Source organism: Rhea pennata, chromosome 3 (genome assembly GCF_028389875.1).
Source record: "Rhea pennata isolate bPtePen1 chromosome 3, bPtePen1.pri, whole genome shotgun sequence".
In the NCBI taxonomy this organism is placed as follows: Eukaryota; Metazoa; Chordata; class Aves; order Rheiformes; family Rheidae; genus Rhea; species Rhea pennata.
Window position 1 is genome coordinate 126,954,144 of NC_084665.1, and position 13,024 is coordinate 126,967,167.

Consider the following 13,024-nt stretch of genomic DNA (forward strand, 5'->3'; position numbering starts at 1 on the left):
ATGGCCGCGCTGCTGGGCACCTACCCCTGGCCGGAGCGGCTGGAGGGGGCGGCCGAGGGGCTGCCGCCGGGGCCGCCCCCCCGCGGGCCGCCGGCGGAGAAGGGCGCCGCCGAGAGCCGCATCCGCCGGCCCATGAACGCCTTCATGGTGTGGGCGAAGGACGAGAGGAAGCGCCTGGCCGTGCAAAACCCCGACCTGCACAACGCGGAGCTCAGCAAGATGCTCGGTGAGGAGCGGCGAGGGAGGAAAGGGGGAGTTATGTGGGGAGGGGGAAGGAGGGTGGGGGCGGGGGAAGCATCCCGCAGGTGGGCACCCGTGCACCCAGCGGGCCACCCCGCGGGGTGCGAAGGTTGCCCGGCTCCCGCACCTCCCAGGTGCGTGCACCCTGCTTGCAACGCTGCGGGGTGCAAAGCTTGCCCCGGGTCAGATACCCGTGGCACCCCGTGGGGTGCAGAGCCTGCCTGGCTCCCACACCATGCACCCACCTGGCCACCCTACAGGGTGCAACCCCTGCCCAGGCTTGGTATCCCATGGGTGGGCCGCCGTGCACCCACCCGGCCACCCTGCACACTGCAAACCTCGCCCTGGACTGCCCCTTAGGTTGCAAAACTTGCCTGGCTCCGTGCACCCACCCGGCCACCCCACAAGGTGCAGCCCCTGTCTGGGTCCAGCACCCCAGAGGTGGGCACCCATGCACCCATGGGCCACCCCTCAGGGTGCAAAGCCTGCCCTGATCTGACACCCGGAGGGTACAGGCACACCTGCGCCCACCCAGCCACCCTGCAGGCTGCCACCCCAGCCGGGCTGCAGGCCCTGGATGAAGTGCACCCTTGCAGGCACCCTGCCACCCCTTGGGTTTGCAAACCCTGCTGGATGTCCAGCACCCTGGGGCAGACACTGTGCACCCATCCGACCTCCTCTGAGTTCCCAGTGTCTGGGAGCCCCAGGGAGCAGTGCGAGGAGGGACCCACACATTTGCTTGGCTTCTCTTTGCTGACCCACTTCTCCTCAAAACTCACCAGCCCACCCCAGTATCACCTGGCCAAGCAGGAGGTGTTTCTGCTGCTTCTCTTCAGGAGTCACAATCCATTTTTAGGACAGGCCTGTTCCCTACCCTTCATCCACTCCTCCCCACTTCTCCCCCTTCCCAATTTCTTATATGAGACCGAGGGAAAACAGAGAAAAAACAGCCCAAAGAGCTTGAGAAAGAGCATCCTGCATTGCAACACAGCTTCACTGTCCACTCTCTTGCCCAAAGTTTGTGTTTTCCCGGACAGTTTTGTGGTGTTTTCTTTAGTGGTTTGGGTTTTCCATGCAGAATCTCTGCTTGTTAGTGTTATTTTTGCAGTCTCTTTGGCGATGGGAGGGCACCAAAGGCATTGCTCCGTATCCTCCTAACCTCCCCCCCCCACTTCTGCCCTGGGAAACAGCCTGGGATAACCTCGCTGCGGGATACAAACACTCCCAGCGCCGCTCGTCTGTGGGGCCGTTACGTGTGTTGGGCGCATCTTGTGTGTTCGGTTTTTGGAGTTTTTTGGAGAGTGGCATTGCTTTGCCCTGGTACCTCGGAGCAGTGTAGCACCGTGGTGGCAGGGCTCAGCTGTGTCCCAACCTCTTTTGGAGACTTGGAGGTGGGAGGGGGGTGTTAGGTGGACCTACCGTGGCATGGAGACCTGGCCTTCACGCTTCAATCCTCCCCTTCTTTGCCATCCCGGCGCCGTCTCGTTCTCCTGCCGGGTTTGCACGCTCCGTGTCCTCCACGTGAGGCCAACAGGAGGCCCCGTTCCAGCCATGGGACATCTCCTCGGCTCTCAGCTACGTGTCCCGGCAGGCAGCCCCCTTCCTCCCGCCGCCACCACCGCTGCCGCAGGCACTAAGGGGAGTTTCCTTCTCCGTTGCAGGCAAATCCTGGAAGGCGCTGAGCCTCGCGCAGAAGCGGCCTTACGTGGAGGAGGCCGAACGGCTGCGGGTGAAGCACATGCAAGATTACCCCAACTACAAATACCGACCCCGGCGGAAGAAGCAGGTCAAGCGGATCTGTAAACGGGTGGACCCGGGTTTTTTGCTGGGCAGCCTGGCGCGGGACCAGAACGCCGTGCCGGAGAAGCGGCCCTGCGGCAGGGCGGCGGGCGAGAAAGAGGGGCCGAGCGAGTACCCGCCTCGCCCGGGGCTGCCGCCTGCCCGGGGATACCGGGAGGCCCCGGCGGGTGCTGGAGGTGGCAGCAACACCAGTGTGGACACCTACCCCTATGGGCTGCCCACCCCGCCGGAGATGTCTCCTTTGGACGCCATAGACCCCGAGCAGAGCTTCTTCTCCTCGCCCTGCCCCGAGGACCATCACCGCTCCCACCTGGCCGGAGCCACCTTCTCCCCGGAGTACGGGGCCGCTTCGCTCCCGTGCAACCACCACACTCTTGGCCCGTGCATGATCTCTCCGGCCTCCGGCTGCCCTCCCCTCCCTCCTCCTCCTCCCAGCTACTATGCGCCTGCTTTCCACCCCGTCCACCCCCAAAACCTCCATGCCCACCTGGGCCAGCTCTCGCCGCCGCCCGAGCACCACGGCTTCGACAGCCTGGACCAGCTGAGCCAAGCGGAGCTCCTGGGTGAGATGGACCGCGACGAGTTCGACCAGTATCTCAACACCCCCGGGCACGCTGAGCACGGCGGCGCCCTGCTCAACGGACACGCGCCGGCGGCCCTGGCGCCGGCCGGTGGCTCCCACGCCTCCGAGACCAGCCTCATCTCCGTCCTGGCGGACGCCACGGCCACCTACTACAATAACTACAGCGTCTCCTAGGCCGGCGGGCCGGCGGGAAGACCCGGCAGTATTACGAGGGACAACCCCCCGGGGGGTAGGGGGGGAGGGAGGACATCGCCCACCCGCGAGGGGCCGCGGGGGGTCTCCGGGCCGCCGCGACGCTCTGCCGTCGGGGCGAGGGAGAGGGACCCGCTCGCCGTCGACTTCCCCCGCCGGGAACCGAGCGGGAAGCGGCGGACGGGGCGGACGGGGTTGGGGGGGGGGGGGGGGGCCGGTGCGGGGACGAGCGAGTCTCGCCCGGCGCGCTAAAAAATAAATAAATAACTAGAGACAAGGCACCGCCGCGAGCTTCAGTCCGTGTCTCGGCCTCCCCCCCACCTCCCTCCCCAGCTGGGAAAATTTATCGGGATGAGCACTTTGGAAAAGAGGCGATAATGTAGCAGGCGCGTTTCTTCTCAAACACCGTCTGAAGGCGAACACTTGCTGTTCAGCGACGCGGGGCCCAACGCCCCCTCTAACTTCGGCCTATTATCACGTGTAATAAAGCTGTACATTGATTTATACGTTCCATTATTTTTCCCCCGCGGATTTTGTATTGCTAGAGTTCCCTTTCTTTTCATAAAGACGAAGCTTTATTTTAAATCAGTTATATGACATGATTAATCTTAGTGTTTACTCTATGGCACTTGGTAATGATTAGTTAGCAGCGTGGCTATGATTTTTTTTTTTCCCCTGGTTTCAGTCCTGAATGTGTATTAATAATAATTGTAAATAATACTTAAAAAAGAAAAAAAAAGAAAAACCCACAACTTCACAGGTTTTAAGCTAATACAGTCTATCTTTTTGTGTGTGTGACTCTATGCATTTTGAATGAGTGTGGATACGAGTTTCCATAAAATATTTAATTTAAATAAATGTGTTTTTATACAATGATTGTTTTATGATTTTAAATTGCTGTAGCTATTGACAAAGTTTTCAAAGGAGAAACATTTCTTGTGCGAGTGCTATTTTTTTATTTTTTTTGTTGGTGTTTTCAGCCAAACTTTTCTACTTCCTTTTTTTTTTTTTTAATAAAAAAAGATCTGTGGTTATCTTTACAAATTGTGGACTGTTTTCTAATGAGCTGGCTTAAGGTGTGAGCTGAGCATACCTTTACTTTTCACGGCGCGTCTGAGGGGTAGCAAATCACTTCAATGGGCTGGGCCCTGCTTCCGTCATCTCGTCACGGGGCTTTTTAAAGCTGGATGCTATGTAGATGTGCACCATGAGGTTAATATGGGATTTGCCTTTAGTGTGCCCACGGACACAAATGATATTGCTTGTTTTGTGGAGAGAGTGCCAGTCTCTGGAGCATGATTTTTTTTTTTTTTTAACTCACTAGTTAGGGCTGTGTGCCATGGTACGTGCTGGTGCCCCTTTTAAGATCGCTTTGCGGTGCCAGGACCGCATGAAGGGTCCTTGCTGCAAATGCAAGTCAAGGCTGTGTGTCTTGAGAAAAGTGAAATTCAGGAGCTGGGAGGCTGGCGGTCCGGAGAGCGAGTGGATGCTAGCTGGTGCCTTCAGGCAGAGCTAGCAAAGAGCTGCACGGGTAGAGCTGGCCTCCTAAATACTGGGAGAAAAGCTTCTTGTGGTCCTTCTTGTGGACCAACTTCACAACCTGATGTTATCAGATGGTAGATTTAGTTTTGTCCCTGCAGTCCTTGAGGCTGAGCCATTGACCCACAAGCAACTGCAAAGGCTGTATCCTCCCAGCCAACTTGGCCTGGAAAAAGTCGAGGAGTGAGCTTCCTAAGGCACCTTGTGATGAGTGTCTGAGTGCATTGGCTGGAAGGGGGCTCTGCAGGTTACCCAACCCAACCATACTGTCCACCCAAAGGTCTGGGTTACCTCCACAGAAAAGAAATCACTTATTTCTGACTCCAGGAGCCTGTGGTCACCAAACATGGGAAGCAGGTGACTATACGGGGAGTCATGGACACAGGCACCGGTCCTGTGCTCTTGCCCCTTCCCGTGGAGCTAGCCCTCCCAGAACTCGCACCACCTCCTTCGCTGACTGTCCGTCAGTCAGACACCCAAATCCACACTTAGCCATGTGCAGCTGGGATCCCTCTGTAGGTCCTGCTGTTAAACGGGTGCGTCTGTGTTTCCCAGACTGTGATGGCCCTTGCACCTGCATGGTGTCAGACCAGCACCACTGCCTGGGACTGGAGCCAGGGGCGCAATGTTTGGCTCTGCTGCAGAGGTGGACTCATTTTACATCTTGATGTTAAGCAGCTCACACAGGAACATGCAGGTGTAGGACTGGAGAAATCCTGCTGTTCCCGACTGTTGCTCCATCCACAGGTCTTGGTGGTGTCCCGGAGCCAAGGGATGCTCACAGCACCTGAGCCACTGCACGAGGGTGTCTCCTCTGCCACTGGGGATTTTTAAAAGCTGTTTAATAGCCAAGGAGCTATGCATCCAGATCTAAAGCAACAGAGATCCTGATGGCTGTGATGGACAGGGCTGGTTGCAGCTCATTGCTAGAGGAGCCCGTGTGGAGAATGAGAGCTCCTCAGCTGCTACTGCATGAAGGCCGTGCAGGGACACACCAGGGAATCTCCTGGCAGCTGAGAGCACAGCAAAAAGCCTTTAAATTGCCCTAGGGAGGAGGAAGAGAGCTCATCTACCAGTGCCCCCCCGACAAGGGCAGCGCAGTGCTGGAGTCTGGCTATCGCATTTGCAGCCTCCTACGGGATCTTCCTGCCCCAGCGCTGGCTGCAACTGCTCTCAGCAGCAGCCCAGCTCAGCCTGGGGGATTGCAACAGCCCATAGCTATGATATGGAGGTTCCCATGAAGCTGGGGAACAGACATGCCAAAGTCCCTGTGCAACTTGCACCCCGGGGCACGCCACATGTGCAGGGAAGACAAGTAGAAGTCTGGAGTCTAGTTTCCCAGGGAAAAGGGTTTTTATGTGCAGCCCACTCTCAGAGCATCCTGCTGGTGTCAGAAAGCTCCAGAGCCACATTGCATGCCAGGCACCAGCTCGCCGCCCCCCCCCTTCCTCCCTGCAACCCCGTGTGACTCCTGAGAGGGGGATCTGTCCCCACTTGTCCAGACCGGAGCCACGGGAGGTGAGGCGAGAACGTGTCACCCCGCGCTCGGCACGGCAGCAACGGCTGCACGCCCCGACCGGGAGCCGGGGCCCCGCAGGGCGTTCGGAGCCGAAGCCAAGGCGAGGTGCGGCTCCCTGGGAGCCAGGACTCGCCAGCCGGATCCGGCAACACACCCAGTGTCGGGAGCAGTCGGGTCCCGCCTCCCCACGGCTGGTGGGACACTGGGAGCAGAGCTGAGATTTGGCAGTGGAGCCTGCCACCCCTTCTCTGGCACACTGGCCAACGCAACAGCGTGGACTTCTCCCCAGCTTGGTACAAGTCAGAATAATATATATACATATATAATATATAAAATTTATTTATTTATTTACTTATTTATTTAATCCAATGCTTTAGGAGCAGCATGAGAAGGGCAAACTCAAAGGGCATCCCGAAAGTACTCTCCACGCAGGGATGGTAGCGGGGTGAGCAGGACGGTGTCTGTGCCCTGCCTTGCCCACCGGACCCCAGCTGAGCAGGGAGCTGGGAAGAGAAATATTGTTGTCAAAATCATAGTAAGTGTCCAGCAGAGGTGGGAAGGAGCATTTCATTTTTTTATTTATTTTTTTTTTCTTGGAAATCAGCTGTCCTCTATCAGAGAGCTGGTAACCATGATAGTTTATTGGCACGGGGACGTCTCTGGCTGCAGTGGGGCTCATGCGGTGTCAGTCCTGGGAGCACTTTCCCCTTAGTTCCCCAAAACCACGAGCCCAAGGTGGTATCTGCACAGGCTGGAGAGTCCTGTGGTTTGTGGGCTGTGCTCTCCAGGACAGGCTGGGAACCAGCAGGAAAATCACAGCAGACCAAACTAGGGCTGCAGGATGAGCTGAAATGATCTCGAGCTGTGGTCAGGCTCCTGCCAGATTCGGGCTAAGGCCAGGACTTCTCTGGGCCAAGAGGTGGCCAGGAGTCAAGCCCTCCATCCCCCTGCATCTGGCCTGTCCCGGCCCCAGCCCTGGCCCCACAGGGCTGGCGCAGAGCCCAGGTCGCGGCGCTGGCCGTCAGGAGCTGGGATGAGGTCACCTTCCCGGATAGCGCTGTGGTCCGGGCCAGCCGGGCGCTGCTGCGTGTTGTCATGCATTAGCCCTCCTGGGATGGGTGATTTCCTTTGAGTCCAAGGAGCAGGTGGTGCCTCTTCGCCGTCAGCACTGAGCCCCGGAGGCAGCGAAGCCAAAATTTTGTTCTAACGCCTGATGGGAACGGTTTGTCCACAAGGGCCTCTTCACCCCAACATCTGGCCCCATATTGCCCTGGCAGTGAGATGGCGGGGGGGAGGGGGAAATCCTGGGAGGAGGTGGTTTAACCAGGGATTTGCCTGTTGCAGAGAGCAACATTGGATGTAGCAAGAGCAAGGACCATGCACTAGGGCCAGTGCTTGGTGCCAGCTCGTTTGCCGACAGGATGGGCACTTCCAAGGGCACGCTCTCGGGACATGGGGGGCTGGCAGAGCCGCCGGCAAGGGAAACAGTGTCCCTATCCCTTGCCAGGACAGAGAGAGAGGGTCCAGGCTGGTGGGAAAGCTGTGAGAGAGCCTGCTTGGTTCAGAGGTTGGGACATGAGCTGTCTTTCAGCCAGTGTTTCTGCAGCCCCAGCATGACGGCTCTTTATCCCGTGGGAGGACTCGAGATGCTGCTGCTAATTTGGTTCAAACCAGGAGACAAATACCCAGGAAGCAAAACGGTGGCAGGAAAGGGGGTGAAGAGACGAATCGGTGACAGAACCCAGAAGGGCCCCCAAATGCTCTCAACTTCCCCCAAACTCCCTTTTGCCCCTGACAGTGACCTTCTGCTCATGCGTGTGCACCTTCTCCCTTGGTCTCTCCTTGCCTCCTCCCGCTCCCACACCCCACTGCACTCCGTGGGGAGCTACGTCTGTTCCCGTTGGCAAGTGCTTTCCTCAGTGCTTGGAGGGCAGGATCAGGCCCTCCCTCCTGGCCCTCCAGAGGAGGGAATGAGACAAGCTGCTGAGTGGTTTCCTGCCCTGCACTGCCAATGGGAGCCGCTTCTGGTGTCGGGAGCAGGGGAGGATGTATCCGGAGCTGAGTGTTTCCTGGCAGATAAGGCCAGCCCCTCCTGCCGGATGTTATGAGTCCAGGTCCTACCTCCACGTTTCAAGTAAAGGGGCCGAGGAAAGGCCTGGCTGTTTATGTCAAGGAAAAATAACTTCTCCCCTCAAACAATCCTATGGCTCCCCCAGGGCTTCGTGCAAGAGAATAAACACGGGGAATGGGAAAACAGGGGCAAAGGCACAGGGTGTTGCAGGAGAAGGTCTTAACCACCAGGTAGGAGGTCTGTGGGCAGACTGGGGTGCTTCTCCCTCCCTTTCAGGGCCAGGATGGGAAGGTGCCAAGGTAAAGGCAGAAGGAGCTGGTGGAATGAGCCCAGAGCTGTTGCAGGCTTGGTTCTGCACTCTCAGGATCAACGTCAATCTGAAGTCGCTGCACTGTCAGTCCGCTTGGCCAGTCCCAGAGGGTCACTTGCCCCTGCCCCACTGGTATCCACCTGGATGAAGGTCAGCCTCCAGTAATGAGCTGTTACCCTGAGGACCACAGACCGGGAACTACTCTGTCTTCGCAAGCCATGGACCCTGAGCTGAGTTGAATCTCCAAGGTCTCTCACTCAAGGGGTTTTCAGAACCAGGAGGTGACCCCATCACAGAGACAGTGCCCAAGGCAATGCTTCTGCAGGGAAGAGGGAGAAATTCTGACCTGCCAGTGTCACTGAGAGTTTTGTTTTAGGCATCAGAGGAGAAAAATCTAACAATAGAGAAGATCTGAGAATTCCCTGTCCAGGATGGGTTGCAAGAGCAAAGTCCCTCAGGGGCCTCCCCACCACTGTTTACTTCTATTTCAACGCAAGAAGGACAGCTGGGGGTCAGCTGCTCCAGCTGCTCTCCCTGTGGGAGAGAGAGAGGAGTCAAAGAGACTCTGAAAATAAAGACGGGGAGGGGAAAAGCCCTTCCCTTCCTCCTCCTCAGAAGCCTGGGAATCCAGCATGCCCCAGCACCACTGCGGGGTGGGAAGAGGGACCTGCTGATGTGAAGGGCACCAGAGGAGCCATGCTGCTTTTGCATGCAGGGAGTGCTTAGAATTACAAAGGACCATGCTAGAGACCTGACCTGTGCCCTCCCACCAGCTCTCCCACCTCCTTTGCACTCTCTTCTACTCGCACCCCAAAGCCTCCCCCATCTCCCCAGCCAGCCAGGACACTTCCAGGCTCCCTAGACCCAAGATGCTACTCTTTGCCTTTGATTTCCAGGAGCTCCTGTGCCTGCCGCAGCGCTTGGCCCCCAGAGCTTCACAATGAACAAAACATCAGAAGCCCAGGCTGGCGGTGCAGGAAGGAAAGGCGCTCACGTGATGGGCTGAGTCACGATCCCGGTTGTTCCTTGCCCCAGCATCCCAGGGAGCACAGCAACTGCTGGCCGACACCAGGCACCAAGAGAACGGCAGGTCCCAGCTCCGCTGCTGCCTGGCAGGGAGCGGGGTTCAGCTTCCCAGGCCAGCCACTTTGAGGACTGCTCCTGACTTTGGGGACTGCTCCTTACCTAGTGTGGCTTTATTTTAACATCAAAATCACTCCTTTATCCTATCTTTTTGCATCAGTAAACAAAATGCTGCTACTGTTTTTCTATGGATTGAGCAAAAAAAGGCTGGATTGGCTTCCCTAGAAAGAGTCGCATGAAGAGCCTCCATGCTGCCCATGTGGGCATCAGCCAAAATCCAGGCAAGCCAATGAAGAACTAAATTTAAAACAGGCTCCTCAACACGCCTGAACTGGGACTAGCTATTTAATTCTCTGTTGTCAGTGACAGACTTGTTTTCTTGGGCATCACACAAAGGTTATCACAACTCAGCACCCTTTAGAGTAGAGAAGAACTGAGAGCTAGTTGTGGCTGAACGTAGGAGCACCATGGGCTTTGGCCCAAAGAGGACAGTATTCTCAGCTCTGCTCTTCTCATTTGCAGGAGGGATGATACACATAAAAAGGTCATATCAGGCCAGACCCAAGGCCAGTGCAGCCCCATGACGTTGTTTCGATGGTGGTAAGGAATGTGCATCTGAAGATGAGCATAAGAATGGAGCAAAGAAGCAATTCACCCCAGAAACTCTCCCATTTCAGACATCTTTCAGCTCTGGACTTTGTAGTGCAGACATCGGATCTCTGTATTGAATCACTTTTGGTGAGATTTTTTCCTCCACACATTTGCCTGGTTGTGGGTTCAAAATTTTAGTACCCATGAGATCCTCACTCCATGGGGTGAGGATCCTTGATCTTCCCATTTGTCACACTCCTTTCATGCCTTTTTTATCAAGTTACATTATTCCCTATTTACCTTATCCAGGTTACTCATGACTTTGTAACCATAAATCATATCCACCCCCATAGTCATTTATTTTCCAGCCTGAAGAGCTTCAGTCTTCCTCTTTGGGTGCTAGTTTACCTCAGAAGCACTGAGGCTTGATTTGTTCATTATTCACTCCAGGAACAGTTGTCAAGCACTCGGGAAAGGTACTGAAGACTTAGGCATTATAAGTTTCAACAGCTTTATCTAACTATCATTATGTAGGAAGAGAGCGGGTGGAGGAGACACTGAGGGACACTGGGTGGGGTCTGGGAGATGGGAGACAAGAAATTGGGGTGCCAGAGGCAGGAGCAGGACTAGCTGGTGAAAGAGCCTGAGGAAAGCAGCCATGGAAGGAGAGAGTAGGTGTAAGCAACCATGATCTGGCAGTGAAGACTAGGGCTGGGAGACTGTGAAGAAATAGAGTATGTTCAAAAGGAGACATATTAGATAAGAAGGAAGATAGAGGGAAGAAAGATTGGACTAGTGGAAAGGAGCTTCTGGAGTGCAGACTGGTCTGGGAAAGGGAAGGGAGCGAGTCTGGGATCTATGGGACAATAGGAAGATGACAGACCTTACAGTATGGCCCAGGACTGTTAATAGAAAAAAGGCAGGATGGGGACAGATCACACAGGATGGAGAAGGGATCTGCCTGCCCACGAGAGGCCAAGCCAGAGGAGTGGGCAGACCAAATGCTGCTTATGAAAAGTAGGGTCCCCGGTTTCCCTTTTTGCAGCTGTCAAAACAGACTGGTGAAGGCCTCAGCAGAGTGCATGTCCCACTTGTCTCCTACAGAGCTGGTCCACAGGAGGTGACAACCTCCTACTGCTGCCCAGGTGACACAACCATCCCTGAGGTCCTGGTGGCTCACACTGATACGTCTATGCTAGTAAATAAGCAGGCCAGGGCCTCTTACTAAGGCCTGAGCCCAGCTGGTCCATCCTTAGTGTTAAACTCTCTCAACCTCCAAAAGAGGATAATAGCATCCAGAGTGCCAGCTGGGAATGACTCTCATCAGAACCTTACCAGACATTGCTTGGGTCAGTGCTACTTGGCTTGGGCCAAAATTATGCCGGAGAGTGTGCTATAAATAAATGGAAGGCAATTGGAAAGGCATGTGTGCAGAAGAGATCCTGGCCTACTGGTTTATGAGTATAGATGCAGACTAGGGCTATTGGACAATGTCGCAGGACAGGATCTGGGTGGATTTGTCTGTTAAGGTCTTTATAACCTTAAAAACCTTCCCATTTTCCTCCCCCCATGCACACTGTAGCTGAAGTGTATTGCAGTTGCAAAGCTGAGTGCTTCAGTATTAGGAAATGCCAGGCTCAAGCATGTTTGTGCAACCTCCTTGCTCCTTCCAGATGCCAGGAGAGCTGGAGTTACATGAGATCTCGTGATGTGATCATGCAGTGAAAGGCATTCGTTGCACGATCACATTGCAGGATCATGTGTGAACTCTTTTTCTTTTTTTCTTTTCCCTGGGACCACTGCCCTTCTCAGCTCACAGACAAATTTGGATGCAGCCACTCTATGTTTAACATTTAATTGAGTTTTCCGAGTCTCTCGCCAGTGATTGCAGAGATTTGGATAAGTCCGATAAGGGCGTTAAGGTGAGATTTACTTCTTGGACATGCCCAGCTTACTCTGATAAGAGATCTCCCAACTTAAAACACCATATCAGAGTTGTTATTTGAATGCCTAAACCTAGACCACAGCCCTGAGGTAATGAGCTGGACTGATGGACTTTTTTCTTTCTTCATCTACTGCTCAACTTCCAGCCTTATTTTTTGCTTACTCTTTTTGCCCTGCTGCAAAAGCAGAGGATTTGGGTGGGGATATCTCCCTAATGTTTACCCCACCAGTACCTTGGTGCTTCACCAACCTAGCCATTTCCTTGGACACCGTGAAGTAAGGTGTTGGTTTATTCCCTGCTTCACAGAAAAGCTAGGGAGACATAGAGGAACTGTCAGTGAGTGCAGGATGCGGATGCCTACCGATCCATCCTCTGCCCAGCAACCTAGGTCACTAGATGAGCATCCAGAAATAAAAGACCTATTGCCAGTGACTCCAGCAAACTCGCCCCTACCAACCCTTATGGTGAGTCTGAATAGCAGAGGTAAAGAGAGAACTGGTTCTTCAGGGCAGCCTGTGCCTGTCTGAACACTGAGAAAGGACATCAGTACTCTTCCAACTTCATGCACCTCATACTTTCTTGTGTCTTCAATCAACAAGGCAGGGGTCCTGGAGAAAATGTCCTCCTTCATTACACATATCTGGTCCATCCAGTGGAGCAGTCCTGGTTTGGACACTGAATGGGAGTGACAGGTAGTAAAAGGCTGCATCATAAAGCACTGGCACCATGAAAAGAAACAAAGTTTGGGCAGACACTTTAAGTTCTGTGTTCATCCAGCACCTGGCACAGCAAGATCCTAACTATGCTGGAGTCACACATCCTTAACAGTGGAGAAGTTGGATTACCCTCGCTGCCGGAGAGAGGGGGCAGGAATGGACAGGTCTTTGAAAGAACAACAGAGGACATAGAATGGCTTGTCCCTCACAGCGACACCACGTCAGTGCATTGAAGTTTCAGTTTTGTAAGACCGTGGGTGAATGACATTATATTAATGTAATGTTGGCTCAGTGACCTCCTGATTTCCAAGAATATAGTACATGATATCTGTTCATGTGCAGGCATAACTTTGTGTTGTGCCTCAATCTGGCTGGCTAAGTTAGACTTCAGGAGCTCATGCTGTGCTTTGAGTTAAACAACCATTCCGAGGACTT

General features: G+C 54.6%; 1 protein-coding gene across 1 annotated transcript; it reads left to right on the forward strand.

The window, feature by feature from the left end:
• Positions 1-3,688, forward strand: SOX7 (SRY-box transcription factor 7). The gene is made up of 2 exons (XM_062573287.1): positions 1-226; positions 1,902-3,688. Exons 1-2 carry the CDS (start codon positions 1-3, stop codon positions 2,795-2,797), a joined length of 1,122 nt encoding a protein of 373 aa, XP_062429271.1. The 3' UTR covers positions 2,798-3,688.
• The last annotated feature ends 9,336 nt before the right edge of the window (positions 3,689-13,024 follow it).

Bases quoted from the DNA above. Each gene is read 5' to 3' on its own strand.
- SOX7 (XM_062573287.1), top strand. From the start codon at position 1: ATGGCCGCGCTGCTGGGCACCTACCCCTGGCCGGAGCGGCTGGAGGGG. The intron at 227-1,901 runs GTGAGGAGCGGC...TCTCCGTTGCAG, and splicing joins GGAGCTCAGCAAGATGCTCG to GCAAATCCTGGAAGGCGCTG.